The sequence below is a fragment of the Melanerpes formicivorus genome, unplaced genomic scaffold, assembly GCF_026170545.1.
Source record: "Melanerpes formicivorus ecotype bairdi unplaced genomic scaffold, bMelFor1.0.p_v2 SCAF_110, whole genome shotgun sequence".
Taxonomy (NCBI): Eukaryota; Metazoa; Chordata; class Aves; order Piciformes; family Picidae; genus Melanerpes; species Melanerpes formicivorus.
The window spans coordinates 1,408,725-1,434,376 of NW_027142462.1; the positions used below are offsets into that span (position 1 = coordinate 1,408,725).

At 43.3% G+C, this 25,652-nt stretch overlaps 1 protein-coding gene across 1 annotated transcript; it reads right to left on the minus strand.

The window, feature by feature from the left end:
* Nucleotides 1-25,652, minus strand: DCT (dopachrome tautomerase). Its single transcript, XM_068166884.1, has 8 exons — nt 25,141-25,652; nt 15,730-16,029; nt 14,248-14,348; nt 13,029-13,195; nt 7,140-7,319; nt 6,903-7,038; nt 4,610-4,811; nt 1-1,235 (listed from the first exon to the last, which is right to left on the minus strand). The coding sequence occupies exons 1-8, from the start codon at nt 25,439-25,441 to the stop codon at nt 1,054-1,056; spliced, it is 1,569 nt and encodes a 522-aa protein (XP_068022985.1). The 5' UTR covers nt 25,442-25,652; the 3' UTR covers nt 1-1,053.

The window sequence follows — 25,652 nt, forward strand, 5'->3', positions numbered from 1 at the left end:
AAGCAGAGTGTTTCTAAGACTCAGGACTTTACAGAACACAAAATCTGAGCCTCAAGTAATGTGACACCACACACACTAAATCTGAAACAATCCATTCAGTTTTTCATTTGCTGTGTAACAAGCCTCTTTCAAGGTAACATAGGAGTGCCACCCAAATACAGTCCAAACCTATGTCTAAAAGAAATAATAGGGAGTGTATAAAGGAATGTTTAAGATGAGGTCTAAGGAGTGCTGTCTCCAAATGTAATACCCCACCTGCAGACCCAGCTAATAAGAGCTATCTCTGTCTTGAGTCCTGTGCCCTGGGCTTTGGAAATTTAGGTCTAAATTAATGAATCGGTGGATCAGAGCTAAACATGAGAAGGATTAGCACCATTTTCAATTTCTGTGACAGGTCTCTAACAAAGAGGTAAAATTCAAGTGTGTATCAAGCTGCCAGGGAACTCCTGGTCTTAATTTTTGGGAGGACATGAGCTGGAAGGTTTCCTTCCAGCTAACATTGGCTTTATTAGAAATAGTATATGGCATTGATCTTCTAAAATAGACTGGAGAGAGTTTCTACAGTATTTTGTCAAAAGACATGAAGCATTTTGAACCTTAATAAAAGACTATATTATTAATTTAATTATTGATAACTGTAATATAATGGTATTCAAATATATATGCAAAGTTAATAACCTTCAGCACATCTCTGAGTTGCTAAAAGAAATCAAAACCACATTAAGTTGAAAAATTATCTTGGTAATTCAAGTTGATTTTCTTCTATTTAGATTCTTAGCTGTCTTTATCTCTAAATCTATAAAGGATGACTTACAAGTGTCACACACTCCAGATAAAGTTTGGTAATTAGAGAAGTCAGGCCTGCCTTGGGCCTTGCACATATGTACCCAGAGACATCCTATCTTACAATTCATGAGATAATGCGAAAACCTGAATGATAACAATGTAACCAGCTGCCGAAGGAGTGTTTGATAAATTTTTAGCTAAGATCTCAAAAACAAAGCAATCAAGGTCATTCCCTACAAGAATAAGCAAAGGAACAAAGTGAGGGCACTAGGCCTCTTCCATGTACTTTTTGGGGCTGAAGTGCACATTCATCAGTGGTTCAAAGCCTCTTCTCTGCCTTCGATGCTGGAAAAGCACAAGCATCAGAATGATCATAGCCAGAGCTACAAGTGCTCCTCCAACTGTGCATCCAATCATGACAGCCCATGCTTGGGTTTCTTCAAGGGAACCTGGAAATATGAAGCACGTGAAGTGAGGACAGCCCATAATCTCATTTGTGAAATCACATGGGAGAAAAAAAATTATCCCACAGCCAGGTAATTATGATTACTTGTGTGGCTTAGAGCCCCACTAGCCACAGGGGAAGCTGGTAGTGCACTGTGTAAACAACATACATACGAGAGCCAGAGATGCTTCCTGACAGAGAAGTCTACAGCTGAATGTAGACTTCAACCTTTCACACAAATTAAAGTGTTGAGACCAGGAAAGATTAACAGTGATAAGATAAACAGAAAAAATAAAGATTGTCTTACCTAATTTGGCCAAAATTATTAATTATTTAAGCAATTAATTCTATAATGACATTTCAACATAGCTGTTTCCAACCAAGCCACTTCAGTCAAAAGAAAACCCTCAAATTGTCATCTAGACCACAAATCAACCTATTGTCAAACTTTAAACTGAAAACATTACTTAGTGTGTGGTTCTGCTGACTGGCTTCAGATTGCATCTTCTGATTTTGAACCACTTCTGGAGAACCACGATCTTCTAAGATAATGTTGCCCATTCTTATAATAACACTGTTCCACTTAGCTGAATTTTATGTTTTTGTTCATGCTTTCAGAAGCAAAAATTGCCTACTCTATTTGTTCTGAAATATGTTACATATACTTGAGATGGCAATAGTTATATTTGACTAAATATTCACAAAAAAATACCTCTCCAAAGGACTTCAGGTATTTAGAAGTTAGTTAGGTGTATGGGCGTGAGAAGATTGATGGCTCAGAGAGATGTCACACTGACTATAAAGCAACTACAAGTTGTGTGCAGTCTCGGTCAACCAAGGAGTTGAGGGCAGTCATGCTAAATTCAGTCAGGTCCCAAAATGAACTGTTTACCATTTTACCATCTTTCAAGTAAGATCCAGCAATGTATTAAAATATGTTGATTTATAATGCAGTTACATGAAGTAGAGTTAGCAAGTTATACATTTAATTCGAAGAGAAGGGTTTATGTGTAAAAACTTTATTGTCTGAACACAGACCATGCAGAGAGGGTAGATGTGTTGATTCACAGTGAAGTGGGAGTTGAGAGGCAGCAGTCCAAGTTGCCTTTGTTTCTCTCAGAGCAGCTCATGTCCGAGGGGCAGCAGCCTTTTCAAAGCAGGAGGCAGGACAGTAGTCCAAATGGAGGAAAACTTAAACTCTATAAAAGGGGAATTTAAAATTTTCAGGGGAAATACTGGGGGCTCCACTGAGAAAAGCAGGCAGCATACCTCCACAAGTCAGGGCTACCCTTCATGAATACAGCCTGAGGACAAGGATTTCAATCTTTTATAGTCTATAGATCTTGAAACAGTCTCCACAGATTGAAAATACATAGATATGGTAAGTATTTAGAAGAAATCCCTGGTCATATAGGTTAGGAAAGCACCAACTGCCTCTCAAAGGAATACTGAGGTGGAGGAAAAAAAACCCTCTGATTTAATCTTTGGTAAAGCAAGCTGAAGCATGGTTTTCATGCATTTCTTATACTTGTACCTTTTAAAAGTATTTGTAACTCCTGTTGTGATTTTTGGCTTTTGTACATAAGTACTTTGCTTTCTTACTTCTTGTCATTATCTGACTTGTGTCAAAGGCAATTTCAAATGTATAGACAAATTCTAAGGCACATTATACCTATGGACATGGAAAATCTTTAAAATGGGGTTTAAATTGGCTGGTTAAAGGATCCTGTAACAGGCACAAACAGTGCTGGGAGCAGGAGCCAAAATCAAAGCCCCCACAACCCAAAAGGCATACTGTTGTCAGTGTTGGGCAGTTCAAGTTGATGCAAGTTTACAGCAGAGCAAATTTTTTGCATGCTTGCAGTTACCATATCTTACATAGGGAGTGGTAACTAACTGTGTGATTGCTAGTGAGTAGGTGAAAGGTGCTTTATCTTCCACGTGCCTGTGTCATTGTAAACATGAGGATGAGGAAAAGGCTGAGGGGCTTAATACCTTCTTTGCCAGACTTTAGTAGTTAGACCAGTTGTTTGCTAAGCTACACAGCCCCTTGAGCTGGAAGACAGGGAGCAGAACAAAGCCCCCATAGTCCAAGAGGAGATGATTAGTGACCTGCTGCACCACTTGGACATACATGAGTCTATGGGGCTGGATGGCATACATCTGAGGGTGCTGAGGGAGCTAGCAGAAGTGTTCACCAAGATACTTTCCATCATTCACCAAGAGTCCTGGCTCAGTGGGAAAGTCTCAGCTTACTGGAGATTGGCCTGGGTGGACAATTTGTTAGGTTAAGAACTGGCTGGATGGCTGGGCCCAAAAAGTGGCGGTGAATGGAGTTAAATCCAGTTGTCAGGCAGTCACTAGTGGTGTTCCCCAGTGCTCAGTATTTGGGCCAGTTCTCTTTAATATCTTTATCAATGATCTGGATGAGGAATTGAGTGCACCCACAGTAAGTGTGCAGATGACACTAAATTGGGTGGGAATGTTAATCTGCTTGAGAGTAGAAAGGCTCTGTAAAGATCTGGACAGGCTGGATAGATGGGTCAAGGTCAGTTGTATGAGGTTTAACAAAGCCAAGTGCTGGGTCATGCACTTGGGTCATAACAACTCCATGCAATGCTACAGGCTTGGGACAGAGCAGCTAGAAAGTTGCCTGGCAGAAGAGAACCTTGGGGTGTTGGTTAACACCAGTCTGAACATGAGCAGTCAGTGTGCTCAGGTGGCAAAGAAGGCCAACAGCATCCTGGCCTGTATGAGGAAAAGTGTAGCCAGCAGGAGAAGGGAAGTGATCATGGCCCTGTACTTGGCAGTGGTGAGGCCATACCTTGAATATTGTTTCAATTTTGGGCCCCTCACTACACGAAAGACATTGAGGTGCTGAAACACATCCAGAGAAGGGCAACAAATCTGGTTAAGGGTCTAGAGAACAAGTCTTATGAGGAACAGCTGAGGCAACTGGGATTGTTTAATCTTGACAAGAGGAGAAGGAGAGGAGAACTCATTGCTCTCTACAACTATCTGTAAGAGGTCGGTCTCTTCTCTCAGCTATCAGGTGATAGGACAAGAGAAAATGGCCTGAAATTGTGCCAGGGGAGGTCTAGATTGGATATTAGGAAAAAATTCTTTATAAAAAAAGTGGTCAGGCATTGGAATAAGTTCCCCAGAGAGGCAGTGGAGTCACTGTCCCTAGACATGTTCAAGAAACATGTGGACATGGCACTTCAGGATGTGCTTTAATGGTCCTGGTGGTGTTAGGCTGATGGTTAGACTCAGTGACCTCAGAGGTCTTTTCCAACCAAAACAATTCTATATTTCTACAATTCTATGAGCTGGCTCATTGCTTGGCCTTAGAATAGCCTCCACACCTCCAAGACATACCTGGCAGATCAATGGCATAGGTGTAACCAAGCTGCTCTGCTGTTTGGAAGAGCTCATTGTTGGTCACAGGAGGGAAAAAAGGGACCATGTTATACAGTCTGTTGTGACCAATGGGGGCCAGCTCCCCAGGCCAGGCGTTGTCAGGGGGGTTAAATCGCTTCATCCACTCGTCAAAGATGGCATCAGTAAAGGAGTGAAGAACCTGCAAATCCAGATGTAGGCATGCACAGTTACTAAGCTCTTTCAGAACTGAACAGCATTTAAAACACCCTCACCCAAGGTGGCAGCAGCTTTTGAAAGAGGTAGAAGAGAAATCTAATTTAGGTGGGATTTATAGAATGGGAAGCCAGGAAAGGTCATTAGAATGGTGTAAAATGAACTCCTGCATGGGACATTTTGCTGTATATATCCTTGCTGCCACTTGTTCATAATAAGCTGTTTCTTCAGATGGTTTAATATCAGCTGGCATTGAACGGGCAGGTGTGTCCTCTAAGGTGAGGGCTCACTGAGCTCACTCAGTTGAATGCACCTCTCAAACATATTTTAATCTCTCTCATCTCTGAACAGGTATGGAAAATTGTTGGAATCTGATGCCTTCATGCTTGTTTTAGTGTGTCACCAGCGCCATAGCTCCAGGTACCCTTGAATTTGATCAGGTCTTGCTCACAGAGTTTACAGATCTATAAAGCACTAACAGAGTAAAGCTGTTTCAGACAAGTATTACAAGTGCCTGGGGCAATTCAAATTAATTTCTGAAGATCTCATAGGATTTTTTAATTGCAACCCTGGAAAAAAACTTAGAAAATATCCTATACAAAATGCTCTTGCATATAAAATTACATTGCGTAAGAAAGATATCCTGGTAGAAAATAAGCTGGAGAACCACTTCACAAGTATTTGGACCAATTAATATATATATTACAAGCTTGAAGATAAGAAAAATATTAATTGTAGTAGAATTTCTTTATATAATCACCATGGTTCAATCTAAGAAAGAGGAAAATAAAATTGCATGAATTTATTAGGAGCAAAAGATGTGTCAGCAGAGCCAACAGTTGGCTTTGTATTTGCAGATCAGTGTTTGTGCTGCTTATCACAGCACAGGCAATGCATGCAGTGATAAGCAGCACAGTGAACCGATGAAAGAGTGAAATCACATTATTTCTAGTTCCCAAGAGACCCTGGATAAGGTGTGCTTCCTTTTAGCCTGTGAATTTTGAAACAAAGAAACACGCTATTAAGTCTACTGCTCTAAAACAACTACCCCCTGTTGCTGTAAAATTATCTGCTATCACAGAATCATAGAGTCTCAGGGGCTGGAAGGGACCTCAAAAGATCATCTAGTCCAACTCTCCTTCCAGGACAGGGTAACCTACACCAGATTACATATTTTGAATATCTCCAGAGAAGGAGACTCCATAACCTCCCTGGGCAGCCTGTTCCAGTGCTCTGTCACCCTCACAGTGAAAAAATTTTTTCTTCACATTTAAGTGAAACTTCCTGTCTCAACTTCCACTCGTTGACGCTTGTCCTATCATTGGGTACCACCAAGAAGAGCCTGTCTCTATCCTCTCAGGACTCACCCTTTATATATTTATAAACATTGATGAGGTCACCTCTCAGTCTGCTGTTCTCTAAGCTAAAGAGCCCCAGTTCCCTCAGTCTCTCCTTGTACAGAAAATGTTCCACTCCCTTAATCATCCTTGTGGCTCTGTGCTGGACTCCCTCAAGCAGCTCACCATCCCTCCTGAACTGAGGGGCTCAGAACTGGACACAATATTCCAGATGTGGCCTCATGAGTGCAGAGTAGAGGGGGAAGAGAACCTCTCTTGACCTACTGGTCACACCCCTTCTAATCCACCCCAGAATGGCATTTGCCTTCCTGGCCACAATAGCACCTTGCTGGCTCATGGTCATCCCTCCATCCACCAGCACCCCCAGGTCCCTTTCTCCTTTACTGCTCTCCAGCAGGTCCATCCCCAACCTGTAAAATTGTCTGCTATAAGCCATTTAATTTAGATATCACCTAATGAAATGATTGAGGGTAATCTGACTTGGAATAGCAGCTCTTCTCCCTAGAAACTTGTTTTATATTTTATAAATTACTCTGAGGGTTTTTTCCCCTCTTTATTTGACCATTACATGGGCATAGCATTGTTCAAGAGAAGATGAAATATTTCTCATTTTCTATTTGAAGGACTTGTTTTTAGGGAATTCACTTCAGTTCTGCAAATGTCTAATGAGATATCTGCCTTTGAGCCACTGCCACTCAGTCAGGGGTTAAGACACATACCACAAAGATAGGATCATTGGCAGCTGCATGAGGGAGAACGCTGGTCCCATTCAGGAAAGAGTGAGCCAGATTATGAAGGCTCAGCATCGATGAGTTAAGGGTTCCATCCAGTTTATCAAAGCCCTCCAGCGCATTCCTGTGGATAGGTAAAAGCAGCATCACATAACCATGCTGATAAATGCGCATGTAAAGAAAAACCCATGACCCAGCCACCGCTGGAGGAGTTGAAAGACAAACCTGAAACTGAAACTGGAATTGCGGAAAAAGGGAGGGCTGTCAAACTCCTGCAGGGAAAGGCACCTCCTGACATCTTCTGCAGTGGGCAGCTGCTCACTGGAGCCCTCAGCAAGCCTCCGCCTCAGCGGCCCTTCATCACTCCCATTGCAGAGCGTGACCAGGCGGTTGTAGTCATCCAAGCTGAGCATGAAACAGACAGAGGCAAAAGTCAGAAGAGAGTGATGACAACTTGTTTTTTTCTCCTGTGGTATAAAGCAGGCCTCAGCTATAGCAACTCCCATGGCCACCATGTCATGGCTTCCTGTGGCTCTGTGTCTTCTGTGGACCATCACAGTATCACAGTATAACTTAGGTTGGAAAGGACCTCGAGAATCATTGAGTCCAACCTATCAACACAGACCTCATGACTAGACCATGGCACCAAGTGCCACGTCCAATCTCCTCTTGAACGCCTCCAGGGACGGTGACTCAACCACCTCCCTGGTCAGCCCGTTCCAATGACGAATGACTCGCTCAGTGAAGAACTTCCTCCTCACCTCGAGCCTAAACCTCCCCTGGAGCAGCTTGAGACTGTATTCCCTTGTTCTGGTGCTGGTTGTCTGGGAGAAGAAACCAACCCCTTCCTGGCTACAACCACCTTTCAGGTAGTTGTAGAGGGCAATGAGGTCACCCCTGAGCCTCCCCTTCTCCAGGATGAACAATCCCAGCTCCCTCAGCCTCTCCTCATAGGGCTTGTGCTCAAGGCCTCTCACCAGCCTTGTTGCCCTTCTCTGGACACGTTCAAGTGTTTTGATGTCCTTCTTAAACTGAGGGGCCCAGAACTGGACACAGTACTCAAGGTGTGGCCTAACCAAAGCAGAGTACAGGGGCATAATGATTTCCCTGCTCCTGCTGGCCACAATATTCCTAATGCAGGCCAGGATTCCATTGGCCTCCTTAGCCACCTGGGCACACTGCTGGCTCATGTTTAGGCACCTGTCAATCAGCACCCCCAGGTCCCTCTCTGTTTGGCAGCTCTCCAGCCACTCCGACCCCAGCCTGTACCTCTGCATGGGATTGCTGTGGCCAGTTCCTAACCCAGCACAGAGTGTAGTGGTCCAAGCCACGAGCTGACAGCTTAGCCAGGAGTTTGCTGTGGGGGACGGTGTCAAAGGCCTTGCTGAAGTCCAGGTAGACCACATCCACAGGCCTCCCCATGTCCACCAGACGGATCACCTGATCACAGAAGGAGATCAGGTTGGAGAGGCAGGATCTGCCCTTCCTAAATCCATGCGGTCTGGACCTGAGCCCTTGGCTATCCTTCAGGTGCGCAGTTATTGCCGCCAGGATAATCTGCTCCATCACTTTCCCTGGCACTGAGGTCAGGCTGACTGGCCTGTAGTTTCCAGGTTCCTCCATCCGACCTTTCTTATGGATGGGGACCACATTGGCCAGTTTCCAGTCACCTGGGACCTCACTGGTGAGCCAGGACTGGAGGAAAATGATGGAGAGTGGCCTGGCCAGCTCATCTGCCAGCTCTCTCAGCACCCTAGGATGGATCCCATCCGGTCCCATGGATTTGTGAGTGTCCAAGTGGCTCTGCAGGTCCCGAACTAATTCCTCATGGATTACCAGGGCACTACACTGCTCCCCGACCCCATCGCCCAGCTCTGGAGGCCACTCGTCCTGAACTCCTGCCTTGCTGTTAAACATTGAGGCAAAGAAGGCGTTCAGGACCTCAGCCTTTTCCTTGTCTTCAGTCACCGTGTTCCCCTCCAGGTCCAACAAGGAGTGGAGGTTCTTCCTGCCCCTCTTCTTATTGTTAATATATTTATATTTATATATTTATCAGTCATTAAGACCAAGAATTATCTGGTTTGTTGTCCACAAAGAGAGGATGCTTTAGAAAGGTAAGCACCACTCCCTTTATACCTGAGGGATCCCTCCTGAGGCATTTGGAAGAACAGCTTTTGCCAGATAATTTAAACCAATCTTTTAAATTTTGACTTCACAACCATCCCTGTACAACAACCCTGTACATCAGGGAGGCTCTAGATGCCATGGAACTAGAGATTAAGGATGATCAGGTTGAGTGCTTGTGGGTGAAAATTAGAGGGAAGGCCAACCAGGCTGACATCCTAGTTGGAGTCTGTTAAAGACCACCCAACCAGGATGAAGATGTTGATGAATCATTTTATAGAAAGCTAGAGGCTGTCTCAAGATCACCAGACCTTGTTCTTATGGGCAATTTTAACCTGCCTGATATCTGCTGGAAACTTAGCAGAAAGGAGGCAGTTGAGAAGGTTCTTAGACTGTGTGGAGGATAGGTTCTTATCCCAGCCACTGTGTGAGCCTACCAGGGATAAGGCTTTGCTTGACCTTCTTTTTACAAACAGAGAAGGGCTGGTGGGAGATGTGGTGGTTGGAGGCTGTCTGGGGTCCAGTGACCATGAAAAAATTGAGTTTTCAATATGCAGTCAAGCTAAGAGGGGCAGCAACAAAACCTCCACTCTGGACTTCCAGAGGGCAGACTTTAGGTTACTGAGGGAACTAACTCAGAAAGTACCTTGGGAAACAGCCCTTAAAAACAAAGGGGTCAAGAAGGGCTGCACCTACTTCAAGAAAGAAATCTTGAAGGCTCGGGAACAGGCTGTGCCAATGTGCCAGAAGATGAGCCGCCAGGGCAGATGGCCAGCCTGGATGGGCAATGAACTTCTGACTGTATTAAGGGGAAAAAAGAGGGTGTATCATCTGTGGAAGGAAGGTGAGGTAATCCATTAAATGTTTAAGGATGTCGCTAGGTCATGTAGGAAAAAAAATTAGAGGGGCAAAAGCCCATTTAGAGCTTAGACTGGTCACTGCTGTGATGGACAACAAAAAATACTTTTACAAATATATTAATGGTAAGAGGAGGGACAAGGACAACCTCTACTCCTTGGTGGATATGGAGGGGAATATTGCAACAAAAGATGAGGAAAAGGAAAAGGTACTTAACACGTTCTCTCTCTCAATCTTTAATAGTAATATAGGTTGTCTTCTGGACAACTGGCCTCCTGAGCTGGCAGATGGAGTCAGGGAGCAGCATAGTTTTTTCCCTGTGATCCAGATGGAGGTAGTTAGAGATCTCCTTAGCCGCTTGGATCCCCACAAGTTGATGGGACCAGATGGGATCCATCCTAGGGTGCTGAGAGAGCTGGCAGATGAGCTGGCCAAGCCACTCTCCATCATTTTGGAACAGTCCTGGCTCACTGGAGAGGTCCCAGATGACTGGAAGCTGGCCAGCGTGATGCCCATCCACAAGAAGGGCCAGAAGGAGCCAGAGAATTACAGACCTGTCAGCCTGACCTCAGTGCCAGGCAAGATTATGGAACAGGTCATCTGGATTGCAATCACACAGCACTTACAGGAGGGCCAAGGGATCAGGCCCAGCTAGCATGGATTTAGGAAGGGCAGGTCCTGCCTGACCAACCTGATCTCCTTCTATGATCAGGTGACTGCCTGATGGATGTGAGGAAGGCTGTAGATGTAGTCTGCCTGGACTTCAGCAAGGCCTTTGACACCATCTCCCACAGCAAACTCCTAGCCAAGCTGTCAGCCCATGGCTTGGACAGCAGCACTCTGTGCTGGGTTAGAAACTGGCTGGAGGGTCGAGCCCAGAGAGTGGTGGTGAATGGTGCCACATCCAGCTGGCAGCCAGTCACTAGTGGTGTCCCCCAGGGATCAGTGCTGGGCCCCATCCTTTTCAATATCTTTAATGATGATCTGGATGAGGGGATTGAGTGCATCATCAGTAAATTTGCAGATGACACCAAGCTGGGGGCACGTGTTGATCTGTTAGAGGGTAGATGGGCTCTGCGGAGGGACCTTGACAGGATGAACAGATGGGCAGAGTCCAATGGCATGAGATTTAACACATTTAAGTGCCAGGTCTCTGCACTTTGGCCACAACAACCTCGTGCAGTGCTGCAGGCTGGGGAAAGAGTGGCTGGAGAGCAGCCAGGCAAAAAAGGGCTTGGGAGCAGTGGTTGACAGCCAGCTGAACATGAACCAGCAGTGTGCCCCAGGTGGCCAAGAAGGCCAATGGCATCCTGGCCTGCATCAGAAATAGTGTGGCCAGCAGGAGCAGGGAAGTCATTCTGCCCCTTTACTCAGCACCGGTTAGGCCACACCTTGAGTACTGTGTCCAGTTCTGGGCCCATCAATTTAAGAAGGACATTGAGACACTTGAACATGTCCAGAGAAGGGCAATGAGGCTGGTGAGAGGCCTCGAGCACAAGTCCTACGAAGAGAGGCTGAGGGAGCTGGGATTGTTTAGCCTGGAGAAGTGGAAGCTCAGGGGAGACCTTATTGCTGTCTACAACTACCTGAAGAGAGGTTGTAGCCAGGAGGGGGTTGGTCTCTTCTCCCAGACAACCAGCACCAGAACAAGAGGACACAGTCTCAATCTGCGCCAGGGGAAGTTTAGGCTGGATGTTAGGAAGAAGTTCTTCACAGAAAGAGTGATTTGCGATTGGAATGTGCTGCCCAGGGAGGTGGTGGAGTCACCATCACTGGAGGTGTTTAGGAAGAGACTGGATGGGGCACTTGGTGGCATGGTTTAGCTGATTAGATAGTGTTGGATGATAGGTTGGACTCGATCTCAAAGGTCTTTTCCAACCTGGTTAATTCTATTCTATTCTATTTGATTCGATTAGATTCTAAACTTTCAATCCTAATTATTTTTTTAACTCTTAACAAAGAGGAGGGGGAAAAAACTGGAAAGTCCCTCTGTGGGATGGGCAGCTAAAATGCAATGAATGACAGAAAACAGGATTTCACTTTCCATGTTTCATCTCTCTTAGAATAAAAGTAACTGCAATGTGTTACAACCTCTGTGTCAAGGCCTAGAGGACATGCCACTGTTGCAGGGAGCAAGTCCTTCATATCAGGGAGAGAAAGAGGGAAGGAGAAGGGGAAAAACAGGAGTAAAACTTGTGAATATAAATCAGTACTATTCAGAAACACCTGAAGTAAATGAAAGCCCTTCTCTGTTTAACTCAGGCAAGGCAAAAGCTGTTTTCAAGATGAAAAAAAAATGGACAAAAAAATCCTATTTGTCTTAGAGAAAAAGTAGAGGAAAGATGTAAAGCCAACTAGTGCCTAAAGCTAGAATTTCAAGTAGCTCTTTAGGTACCCAGAGACTCTTTGAAAAAGCCCTGAACTCTGGGTACCTCTGTCTGACTGACTGCACACTGTCCCAGAGCTGACAGTAGAATGTTATATTGTATTATATATGGGTATTGTAACCAGCAGCAACTTGTGTCACAGAGCCCCAGTCCTGCATATGAATCCCCTGTCAAAGCCCTGCTCTCACCCAAATTGGCATATACCTACAGAGAGCTGGCAGCAAGCTCCTGGCTTTCTCTGTCTTGTTTTCCATGTGAAATCTCAGCCACTTCAAAGTCAGCCCCCAAACTGCACTAAATATATCAGGGTTAAGGTCTTACCAAATACGAGAGAACAGATTTTTCATCCTGTCTCTAGCTTCTTATATGCCAAAACAGTTTTCTGCTTCTGCTGCCAAAATCAGTTGGGTATTAGTTACAGTGAACTGACATGCAGGCATTTCTTCTTTAAAGGGATACTTGCCAATGTATAAACTCTTCAGACTTTTGGCAGCCTCACATTGGTTGAATCCACTAAAATCCTGCACCAAAAGAATCATCTTTTAAAAATATATTTCCATAATACCAGGGGGGAAAAGTTTAGACAGCACCATCTACACACAGACAGACCATGATTCCCAGTTTTGAGAGATGTCTTGGCTCTTTTCCTGCCACTTACTCACACTGAGCAAGCAGCCCACACCATCATTACTGAATGAAAGCAAGGTTTGGTCAGGATGTTAACTTGTCATAAACATTCTCACACCTGTTGCAAACTATTTGCCACTTGGAGAATCTGGAACTCAGGCTAATCAGCCCTGGGTCATCTGGTCGTGATGCTCCAAAAAGCTGGTCTGTGCAGACATCACACTCGTTTCTACCTGTGGCGAAGTTCCAGTAGGGCAGTGCGAAGGAGTCATTGCCCATCAGTCGCTGCAATGGACAGAAATGTGTTAGCAGGGAACCACCTTCAAAAGAAAGAGAAAGAAAGGGACTCCTGCAAGTTGTTTCATGGGGTATTCACTGGATATTCTGCTTTTCAGTCTGCATTTCAATAACACTTGTCACAGTGCTGCTCCAACTCCTTTCAAAAGATTGGGGTATTAAGTCAGTCCAAGCAATGGCATTTTCACCGTTTTCTCCACTGTTGGACTGCACTTCTTTTGGCTGTATTAGGCTTTCTACCAACTCAGAACCCAAGTAGGAATGGAGGAGCAGAGATGAATTGAGCCTTAAGCAACAAAGAAGCTTTCTGAATGATGTAAGTGATAATAGGCAAAGTTGTGCATGTGGTTTGCTTTCACTCCAGAGATACTAGCCCTGAGGAAGAATCTGAACTTGTAATAACAGAGGAATACTATGCATTTGCTTGTGCTTCTTTGTTAGATGCAATTTAACTCAAGCAAGATCCTGCAGCTATTTTGATACTAACCATTTCCATTAGAGATCTGCAAAGTTAATATACAGTAATATTGCCAATGTAATGCAAATGGAAATGAGTCAATGCTTTGGCAACCTACTGTTGGGTATGTTAACATCTATTTATCTAAAAGATGTACTGCTAAATATATGCATGTATTAAATTTAAGTATGGTACATTTTAGGGGAGTAATATTTAGAGTTGTATTAATTACAGGCTATCTGCAATGTCAGCAGGCAATATCTGCTACCCAGTTTTACATGTAGGTATTGATTTTATTAATAATTACTATTAATTCACATCTTCTATTCTCTGTTGCAAAGATAAAGAAAAAAAAATCCATGATAACCTTCACGTCATTGTTTATAGTGAGAAACTCTTTATCTTTCAGTATCTTGAAGGCACTAATTTTGCTTTAAACCAAAAAAGATCAGCGAGCAAACACTCCTGGGAGTTTGAGTAAGACCTTGTCCTAGGAAATAGCTTACCCTTGACTGACTCAACAAAGCCATGTAGCAAAAGAGAGAAGCTGCTTGAGGAAAGGGGAAAAGGCTGTTCAGCTAACCTGTAGGTCTTTCTCCAGCAACAGCAAATGGTACCTATGCCAAGTAACAAAGGCAGGTCCTTGATGGGAGAAATCAATACCCGTGAAGGGGCGGCCAGGTCCTACAAATGGAAGATAAAATAAGCACTTAGGCACCAAATGAGGCTCAAGAGAAAGACAGCACATTCTTCTGTTGCCTCAAGTGGAGTTCAATAAATAACTGCAGCTCTGTACCTTTGGGAAGAGAGCACATATCAGATGCTACAACACTTGCATAGGACAAGTGAAACAAACTCCTCCGTGTATATTCACTCCAGTGCTTCTCAAAACTTCCCATTTCCATCAGCTTGATATCATGAAGATTTCTTATCCATTTAGTGGATTTTGGTTTTAAGAGGCAGTCTTCTTGTTTACAATCTTAGCTTCTTACTAATATGCACCACATTATATTATTCTCTTGCTCAGTGGCAAAAATTAGACCGTGTCTCTGCCAAGAGAACCTCAGCATTTCCCATAACCTTCCAGTAGTAATTCAACGTGTTCTTTGCTGGTTTTCTTCAAATTATGCTTGTTGTTTCTTGTATATTACACTCCAGAACTAACACAATCAAATGGTAGGGGGCTTCAAACCACATATACATTTGTTTATCACTGAAGCAAGTTTCAACCCAGATGTGTGTGTTATCACTGCAGCAGCTTCTTTCCTTTTCCACATGACCATCCTGTGCTAGATAGATCTTTCTTCTTGATATGCCAGAGATTGCCCCCTTAAGCCCAGCAAAATGGAACTGGGTCATAAGGGGAGTCTGAAGAAAACCCAGGGCAGAGAAGCAGATACCCTCCATCAAGGAGGTAGATATGGGTTGTTCAGCCTGTTTATAGGACTGCTGGGCAGAAAACTCATACTGCTGTTTCCTCATGTTTTGCAAAACTGGGCTGTCATAGCTACTTCTGCCTAGAAGAGTAATGAGAACTAGGAATCCTGATCAGGGAGAAAGCACTGGCTGTGGTTAGTCAGGCAAATTCCATTCTTAATGACATGCTGAAAGACAAAGAAGGCAGTACCACTCTGGTTCCAAACATCTCTGCATGGTCTATGCCTTCATCACTGAAGAGCCCCTTTCCCACTGCTGCTACACCCTTGTCCCATGTAACAGGGTCATCTTTTTTAACTCAGTCACTACCTGATAACACTTCAGTTTACCCAATAGCCTGCAAAATGCATCCCTGTCAGATAGAAGATGCACCAAGAGTGTGGCTGGTGTGTCCCAGCTGCCACAGGGAGTGGGGACCAGACCCCAGTAAACTTGAAACACATCTCCTTCAATTGCAGATGGCCAAAAGCTTCTCACCCTCAACTGTTTCACTCCACAAATCTGCTCCTGGGACTCACTGCTTGATGAAGTAGCACAGCTACATTAATCATACTTACCTTTGTTCATCAATGATACTTTTTACTCTTTCCTTTATCTGCAGAACTCATTGGATAAGAAAAACACTAACCTAACAGTGTATCTCTGACTGAGTAGTAATGAAGCCAGACAAAGTAGTTGTAAATACTACAGTTGGCAATTTGTGGTTCCTCTCCGGTGGGACCAAGCAGACTCATCCAGTGCTGAGTTGCAATTACATAGTCTGGGTGAATGGTTGTCTTTGCACGATCTAGAGCATTGAAGAACTGCTCTCTCTCCTCTCTTGTAAGGGAGTGGATGTCCTTCCTGACAACTGGTGGCTTCTTCACATTGCAATCAGGGCCAGTCCAGCCAAACTTGCAGTCACCACAGTTATAGCCAGCAAAGTTTCCTGAATAAAAAGGGAAATAGTTTGCAACAGGTGTGAGAATGTTTATGACATTTAGGGAAATCTAACAGTGAAATGCAGAAGAATTAGGAATTAGCACATTTTTTCCCCAGAGACATCAGTTCTTAGAAAGGACAGGAGTTGAGCAGGCTGGTAGCTTTGCCAATTTCCTAACCAGAAGGATGGCTCACATCCTAGAGCCATGTCAGGGCCAAGAATCACACTCAGCAGGCTGGGGAGGTGAAACACTGGGTAGTGGGCCCAAAGGTGCTCAGAGCTCCACTAAGCCCTCAGTCTCACGGAACAGAGAACTGAGCACTTCGGGTTAAGCACAGTAATGAAGTACTTTGCTCAATTTGCTCCCAAGTACTCCCAGACTTCTAGGATCAAAGCCAGAAAAGACTTCATTCACATGGATCCTTAAGCACAGAAAAAAAATCTCTAAACAAAACATCTCTCTTAGGGGCAAAACTAAGGTCTGTTAACAGTGTATCTGGGATCTAGTGCAATCCAGGACAAGCACCAGGAACACTGCAGGTCATGCTTTAAGTGTTATTAAATGGTGCTGCAATAAGAGCCTGAGAAACACTGCAGTACTGCAGTTCCCCACTGGCATTGTTCCTAAGGCAAGCAATTGGGTCCACTCTGGGCTATTAGTTCAGACCCTCTAATGTAGTGGAAGAACCCAGGAGAGCAGAGTTTGCCTTAAGCGTGGCTTCCCATCCACCACAGCAGACTGCTGTAAGGCTCTGCTGCAGCTTGCTTTGCCTTTGCTGAGGGAGTCAGAGAACAACTGACCATTCCTGCAGCGGGTATTGTATTCAGGCTGAGGGTATAATAGCAGCATAGGACAATGGGCATTGCAGCCAAGGGAAGGAGGGAGCAGAAGGGCAACCAGGTGGCCTCTGGAACCTCCACTCATTTCTCCAAAATCTGCACTGAAACCCTCTAACCCCACTGCCCCTCCAAGCCCACATAGTCACCTCACAACAATTGTCTTCAAAACTGCACCAAGTCTCACTGCTCCTTGCACATACTGGTGCTGCTACACCTGGGATAGGATTCAGGCTAACATGAAGATGGTGAAATGGCTTATTAAGTCTAGGACACAGATTCCTAGGCTTCGGGTTGAGTCTATGAGCAGAACAGCTGACACTAATGATTTCAGATTGTCAGGAGATACAGGGTTTATTACCAATTTCAAAGACCCTCCAAGGTTACAAGGGCTATTACTGTGAATGCTGTGTTGCATATGGCAAGCTCTAGGATAAGGGCTGCTGAGTTCTAAACATTTGTGACAGACTACTGTGAATCCTACCAAGAGGACATGAAGACCCTTAACTGTAGGTTTGGAGAGCTTATGGTAAGTTCAGAGACTCTAAGATCTAGAGGTTTACATGCTATCATGAAGCTTAGGATCAGTGCCAAGGTCAGAGACGATGAAAGTGAAGGCTTCATCTAGGTTTTGAATTGTGCACAGCCCAATGACATACCATAAGGGCAGATCCTAGGGGTATGACATATATTTTGTCCTGACGCAGGCAGAGCTCAGCTGCCATGTTCAGACAGGACAGAAAACACCCAAATCCATGACCCTGCATAGGTTTAGAAGGAGAAACACTGACACCAGAAAAAGCAAGTAGTTCATAGTTTCATGAAAAAATAAGATTGCATTAATATGTTATTATGATGAGGGCAAAGACTGAGATGGGGGAGAAGCAACACAGAAGGCTGATTTTTGTCATGATGTTCCAAGAATCCCAGAGGAAGAGAACAACTGCTGTCGTGGATTTAGTGTATTCCATTACCTGTATTCTTGCTCATTCCTGACAACTCAATATAGCAATTAGGGCTCATCACATACTCCTGTCTGTACTGACCAGATGACAAATATCAGGAGTATCTTGCAACATTGCCTAATTAGGCCATGTATGTTGCACAAGCTGCAGTATGCAGTGTTCAAGAGGGGATTGGACGTGGTACTTGGTGCCATGGTTTAGTCATGAGGTCTGTGGTGACAGGTTGGATTTGATGATCTTTGAGGTCTCTTCCAACCTTCGTGATTCTGTGAATACACAGACCATGAATCTCTGGAACACTGGGCTGCTATCTCTTCCTAAACAAAGTTATAGGGGAGCAAACAAGGCTCCACCAGTCATTTGTTGAGGCTCTGATGGTACCTACTCCTCTCTCAGTGAGGGCCCTTTGAATCTACATGGTTCTTGATGGCAATATATCTATATTTTATGTATACTTTATCTATACTTTATGTATACTTTATGTGCGTCCTCAGTCTATGAAAAGAAGTTCTCAAAAGCCTGATATATTGAGTCATCTTCTTGGGGGAAAAAAAGATACCAAACAGCCTTTCTCCACCTGTGTGGTCTCTGGAGCCAGATGAACCAATGACTCTACCCATTTCCCTTGGGCAGGTGTTAATTATTTTCAATTGATGCTCTTCAAGAGTTTCTCCCTTAACCACCTCATCTGTGAGGTAATCCAAGAAGTCCATTCTGTCTGCCAGTTCACCAGACACTCTTCAATGGGACATGAGCTTTTAGAGAGTACGGAGGAGAACTGCTGTAAAGGAGAAACTGGCAAGCAGGAGGAGCTGATTTCCAGGGAAAGTGGTATTGCATACTGCGGTATTTCTGCTGATTGTTCTGAATGCTTCTGTAACATACTCAGGCCTATTCAGTAATGTTCTCTTGTCAGAAATGCACACAATAATAACATTTCATAAAACTGAAAGTTGTTGTTTGTTGTTTTTTTCCAACAGACTCCATGCATCACAGGCCTGTCATTACACAGCAGCCTAAATAGCAAGAAGCTGATGGAATTCTGTGGGATTTCTCACAGGAATGACTGCAGTACTCAGACTCAGGGGTTTTATGTCCCACCCAAACCATTTTTTCATCATTTGTTTCTAAAGCACTCTACCAGGTCACTGGTCTGGAAATGATGCATTGCTGTTTTCAGAAAGTTTACATACTACTCTGTGGACTTCCCACATGTCAACACTATGAAATGCATGTCCTTGTCTTTTACAACTTAACTTCAATGTTTGCTTCACTGGTGATTGTGGATTTCAATGGTACAGCCCTAGGAGAGCAGGCAAAGTAATCTTTTATTATGAGGATGTAGCATATAGTGGATATTTTCAGTAATACAGTGAGATCCTTTGAAGATCCTTTGGAACACAAGGACCATAGGAACATGCAAGGATTCACACTTTAGCATTATTTCTTGTTCAGTGACTAACATTTAGCCACTCAGTGTACCACCTCTCTGAGGCTGTGCCAGGGACAACAGAAACTATTCTCCTCTCTTGTGGTTCCTAGAGAACATAGTGTGGGGGATTGTTTTGGCACACGCAGGAGACCATGTCACTGAATTCAGATGGTCCCTGTTTGGTCTACTGCTTTCAGGAATGACCACTGTAGTACCAAAAAAAAAAGAAAAAAATCGTCTGGGGTGTCTTCCCCACTAGCCCTTTTGACTTGAGATGGAGCCCCATGATTCAGGAGCTGTCTTTTCCCATGCCTAATCTCACCATCATTAATGGTGCTCTTTCCTAGTCAAGCTGGGCAAATCAGGCTGTTTCCACAAGCATGGATTTAGGAAGGGCAGGTCCTGCCTGACCAACCTGATCTCCTTCTGTGATCATGTAATGGGCTTGGGAGTAGTGGTTGACTGCTGGCTGAACATGAACCAGCCATGTGCCCAGGTGGCCAAGAAGGCCAATGACATCCTGGCCTGCATCAGAAATAGTGTGGCCAGCAGGAGCAGGGAAGTCATTCTGCCCCTGTACTCAGCATTGGTTAGGCCACACCTTGAGTACTGTGTCCAGTTCTGGGCTCCTAATTTAAGAAGGACATTGAGATACTTGAACATGTCCAGAGAATGGCAATGAGGCTGGTGAGAGGTCTCAAGCACAAGCCCTACGAGGAGAGGCTGAGGGAGCTGGGGTTGTTTAGCCTGGAGAAGAGGCGGTTGGTCTCTTCTCCCAGGCAACCAGCACCAGAACAACAGGACACAGGCTCAAGCTGCACCAGGGGAAGTTTAGGCTCAAGGTGAGGAGAAAGTTCTTCAAAGAAAGAGTGATTTGACATTGGAATGTGCTGCCCAGGGAGGTGGTGGAGTCACCATCCCTGGAGGTGTCCAAGAGGGGATTGGACATGGCACTTGAAGCCATGGTTTAGTTAGTCATGAGGTGTTAGGTAATAGGTTGGATTTGATGATCTCTGGGGTCTTTTCCAACCTTATTGATTCTATGATTCTATGATTCATCACCTTCTGCCTTGTTTTCTATCAAAATGAAAGTTAAGCAGCTGCGATTCCTCTTCTTTCCACAGAGACCATTTTAACATACAGCACTTAGATGCACTTAGAAAGGACTCCTTTTCAGACTACTTTAGCCATTGCTTTAAAACAGAACTTGTATTATATTTGAAACACCGGCATATTACAGCATCCCAAGGGTAGGATCAGGATTGCTAACATGTGAGACAAATGACCATCTCTTCTCTCTTGTCTGATTCTTTAGCTGGACATACTGTTAGGCTGTAGGATGTGGAAGATCTGCGCCTATCACAAGCTTTTAACAGTATCACCAGGGTAGTATACATATTACTTTGAATTTATAATGTAAATGTATGTGTTTATACTTTATATAGGGGGGTATATTTTTTATGTATATTTACAGTGTAAATTTAAATTTACTTTAGAATTCAAGGTAATACAGTGTAGCATTATCCCACAGATATGCTGCCCTACAATTAGCAAATTATTTTATAACTACTTCAAAAGCTCATTTTTACCTACTGGGAGGGCCATTATATCAGCTACATGATTTAACTAGCAATTTGGTTAAAGCTAAACAATAGAATTTAAACCTTCTGTCCCCAAGTTGATTAGATTATATGTTGATTAGATTATATATTGCACAGGGATGTGAAAAGATTTTTTTCCCAAAAATAACTTCTAAGGGGAAAAAACAAAATAATTATGTTCAGTACATATCCACATGTCAGCCTTAGAAAGTATCAGGGAAAAAATATATAATTATGTTTAATTCCTCAATGAACTCAAACAACATCACTGTTTATTCACTGTCACAATCTGTACTAGCAACTGCATGACTGACTGCAGTGGGTTTTTTTCACAATAATCTCCTGTAGTTTTTATGCTATAGCAGATCTGTATCCCATTAGTACAACTTTATCCTTTAGAACTCAAAATAACTATTTGGACTCAATGATCTCAAAGATCTCTTCCAACCTGGTTAATTCTATTCTATTCTATTCTATTCTATTCTATTCTATTCTATTCTATTCTATTCTATTCTATTCTATTCTATGCTGTTCTGTTCTGTTCTGTTCTGTTCTGTTCTATCTAGTTCATCATTCTTCTAAACCAGTATTCTTCTAAACTAAATTTAGCTAGCCTAATGAAATACTTCTTCATTGTGTAATTAGCTACAAGTGTCAGTTTTCAGGTTAGACTGGCGCATCCAATATTTTGTGTAGCTCAACATCCACACCTTACTGAAAAACAAATTACCATATGCCACTTCATGTGGTACCGCATGCTGGCAGGAATGGTCATCAGTTTAAGAATTTATATAAGCTTAATTAATATTAGGTGAGTATGATACATGCAACAGATTCAAAACTGAAATTAGACAAGAACTAAAACCTCTTTGCTACCTCCCAGCTACATTTGTGCCATAACCACGTTTTTTCTAGAGATGATATTTTTTTGCTGCTACCAACACATTGAGTGGAACATGCAGCAAACAGCATCCTGACAATAGACATACAGCTCTGGTTTTGACCATAGCTCTTTGTACAGAAAATGGGAAGTAAAGCTGGATCTTTCTAGTGTACTAACCTTACTTTGTTAGATTTCTCCCCAGTTAAAGAAAGATTAATGTACATTATCTGGTAAAGCCTAGAAATGGAGAATAAATGTGGGTTGCTTTGGTTTGTCTTTTTTGGTTGGTTGGTTTGGTATTTCTTATAAAATTTACATTAATTTGAGGAGAAAAAAAAAATACATATATATTAAAATAACTTGACCCTACAATAACCACTCATATTTGTTTGTGATTGGGATTCTCATTTTTTCAGAAATGCTCAGCATTGCATCCAGCCCTGGATGGATGTGATTTAAAGGCATTTTTCCTCAGTGAGCAGCTACAATAAATGGCCACATTTTCAGCATTCCTTTTATCCTTAACTACTAAGCTTTTAGTAGAAAATTCAATGGATGATCTTATTGCAAGAATTCCAGAATCCTCCAGGAAAAACCCTGGCCCCTATTCCTCACCACTCCAGCTAGGTTTCCTAACATACAGGTATGTGACACATTTAAATGGCACTGTTTAACCAAACAGAATCATTGGAGTTCCCATAGTTTATTTCTTAAGCTATGTCTAAAATATAAATCAAACAATGCCAATATAGCACCAGAACATGACTGCTTATATTGTTAAAAATGCTAGAGCAAGCCTTGGCATGGGTTGGGGTCAGCACAAGTCAGGAACTATTTCAAATAGGCAGCCTGAACATAATATTCATTTGAAAAATAAGATACCTTCAATAATAGAAGTGTGCACTGTTCCATGTCCCTTTGAATGAGGATATTTAATTTATGTTACTTACCATAGGGACCATAGCTCTAGGTGCCTAATAAAGACCTTGTCACACAACTTAAAACCCTGGTATGCAAACAGCCAACTAGTGTGTAAAACAGAGGCAGGAAAATACAACCAGATAGTAATAAACACAGACACATGGTCACCAGCACTGTAAAAGCATCAGACCTAATTCAAATCGCATGTAGATGTAAACTTTGTAGCATTCTCCTAAAATGCTTTTTCATGTAGCATCAACCAAAATAAAGCCCAGGAAACCTTTCTGAAAATCATCCTTAAGGATAACTTTCACCTTAATGTTTTATCACTGTTAAATTTAGATAATAATGACTGTGAGAAGAAAGAGAAATACAAGTGACATAAAAATTTAGCAGAAGAAACCACATGCAAAGAACTAAGGACACTGGACATCTCAGAAGGAAGGCTGAATGAAATGACACTACATTCTGGACATATAATTTGGGACCCAGCCCTGCAAGTATCAAATGCTTGGACAAATGAATGTCTATCTATGCAGACTGTGTCTGCCAATACTGCTCTTCAATTTGCTCCCAGGTTTTGATGCCCTAATCGCTTCAACAAAATAAATACTGGTGAATTCCCATGTGCTTCAATGCTTTTCTGGCTCAAGGTTTGTTCTTGCATAAGATACTTGGCATTAGTGTTTTGAGGAATATAAGAACATTTAAAATAATAATTTAAAAAAAAAAAAAAAAAAAGAAAAGAAAAAAGAAAAAAACTTACATCAGTTGGTTGGGGTTTTTTTGGCGCAGTATCTGGAAAAGACCTTCCACACAAGCATTTGAAATCGAGTCACAGAAAGAGATAGAGATGGCTTTGTGCTCTGAAGTCTGTTGCTATTATTTTGAGAAGCTTCAGTAGTGCTATATATCCATTTAAGTAATTTGCCACTACCTCTCTGCTTTCAGTTGATAACAAGGTTGCTAAACTTAACCCTTTTGGCTGAAATTTTCTGAAGTGCTTCCTTGTAGATTGATCTGGGCTTCTATGACAGTGAGAGCAAAGGTGTATTTTAGAAAAAAACAGTTCAGCTAGTTCTAAGAATACCATTGAAGAAAAGCAGGCTATTCTTCCCATGATAGAAAATCCAAATAACTTTATGTTTCCAACAAGTATTCCCAGGCTTCATTTGAAATCTGCCTAGCAAGTGACTTCAGTGCTTGAAACGTGCCTTTTGTCTGACTCCTGGTACCACCTTCTGCCAGTTAGGGCAGAAGCTGTGAATCCCATTCATTTTAATGCTCCTTCAACAAAAGTTGTTGTTGAAAAGGCCCTGGCACCTGATCCACCCCTGACTTCACTTTTGTATTCCCTTCCTCCTGCTAGTAAACTGATCTTACAAAAATCTGATCTTTTGGGTCAGGTTAGCTTTCAAGCACATCTCTAATCCATTTCACCTCTAGCACATGAACACAGAGACCCACATAAAGTCATATAGAAAAAGAGTGGCTGGAGACAGAGAGGAAAAGAAAAAGATTCTGGTGGTTGTACAGGCCTGTTTCAGATTGAAATGAGTTATAGAGTTAGATAGCAACCCTGGGAAACACAATGGCAGACATCCACACATTTTCAGTGCCCAGGGGTATATTGTGCTGAAAAAAAAGAAATATATATATATATATATATAATACATAGAATAAACCAGGTTGGAAGAGACCTTCAAGATCATCACGTCCAACCCATCAACCAATCCAACCCACCTAAACAACTAAACCATGGCACCAAGCACCCCATCAAGTCTCCTCCTGAACACCTCCAATGATGGTGACTCCACCACCTCCCTGGGCAGCACATTCCAATGGGCAATCACTCTCTCTGTATAGAACTTCTTCCTAACATCCAACCTAAATCTCCCCTGGTGCAGCCTGAGACTGTGTCCTCTTGTTCTGGTACTGGTACTACTCCAAGAGGAATAAATCTCTGATCAATGCAAACTGATCAGGTTCATTGCACCATGACAGAGATTTGAACGCAGTATTGAAGTTGTCTCAAACCCTGTGGAAAAAGGTGATAGCTACAGGGACAATTCCAGGGGCAAAGAGGAAAACTCACAAGTTGCATGAAAGAAACATTTTCTACTCAACCGTTGCTCTGAAAAAGCATTGACAATATTTTGTTCTTCAGTATTCCTAAGGTTGGAAGAGACCTCAAAGATCATCAAGTCCAACCTGTCGCCACAGACCTCACGACTACAGTAGGGAGAACGCTACTGCCCACTGCAGGCTTGAACTCACAACCTTCCCATTAAAAGTCTGATGCACTATCAAGCTGAGCCACCCTGCTCACTAAGTATCATGAACACGACAGTAGTCTTAGGAAACTGATAGTGTTTGAAGCCTTCTTGACATTGTATGCCATGAGGGATGTTTCTAGTCTTTGGATCAGGGTTAGCAGAGCCATCCAACTCCATTCCCTCACCCTTACACCCCTCTCACCTGTACACCGACAGCTCTGGTTGAAGAACTTGAGGGGCCACCGCTCTCGGTCATCCACATTTCGAAGGGTGTAGGGGCCACTCCAGGGCTGAGTGTCTGCCTGTACCTCCTGACATCGTCCCCTGCCCTGGAGGGACCCACAGATGTTGCCTGGCTCCATCCCCAAGGCTGGGCAGCAGCGCTTCAAGCGAAGGGCATCCACTGTCATGCAGGCACGAGGGAACTGTGCCTGCACCTGGAGGAGACAGCAACAGCTCAGATAGCCCAGCCCAGCCCAGAAGAGCCAGCTTAGGGTGCCCATTATGGCTGGGGACAGTCTCTGCCTCTCTGCTGGACTTGAGCAAGCGGAACAGGGAGATCTCCACCGTGGGACAACCTGGCCTCACCACAGCTCCATGCCCCAGCCAACCAAGATAATCCCTTTTGCTGCTGAGATGCTGGTGTTGGGTGTTTGTTTAATCCCAGTCTCTAATTGCCTTGAATGTAGTTCAAAAGGCAAGTGCTTTGGCTCT

What these genes read in the sequence shown, in the direction of transcription:
- DCT (XM_068166884.1), bottom strand. Translation starts at nt 25,441, where the DNA reads ATGGGCACCCTAAGCTGGCTCTTCTGGGCTGGGCTGGGCTATCTGAGC. An exon ending in AATTCCAGTTTCAGTTTCAG is followed by an intron (nt 7,039 to 7,139) that starts GTTTGTCTTTCA and finishes ACCTATCCACAG; the next exon opens with GAATGCGCTGGAGGGCTTTG. An exon ending in CTATGCCATTGATCTGCCAG is followed by an intron (nt 1,236 to 4,609) that starts GTATGTCTTGGA and finishes TCATATTTCCAG; the next exon opens with GTTCCCTTGAAGAAACCCAA.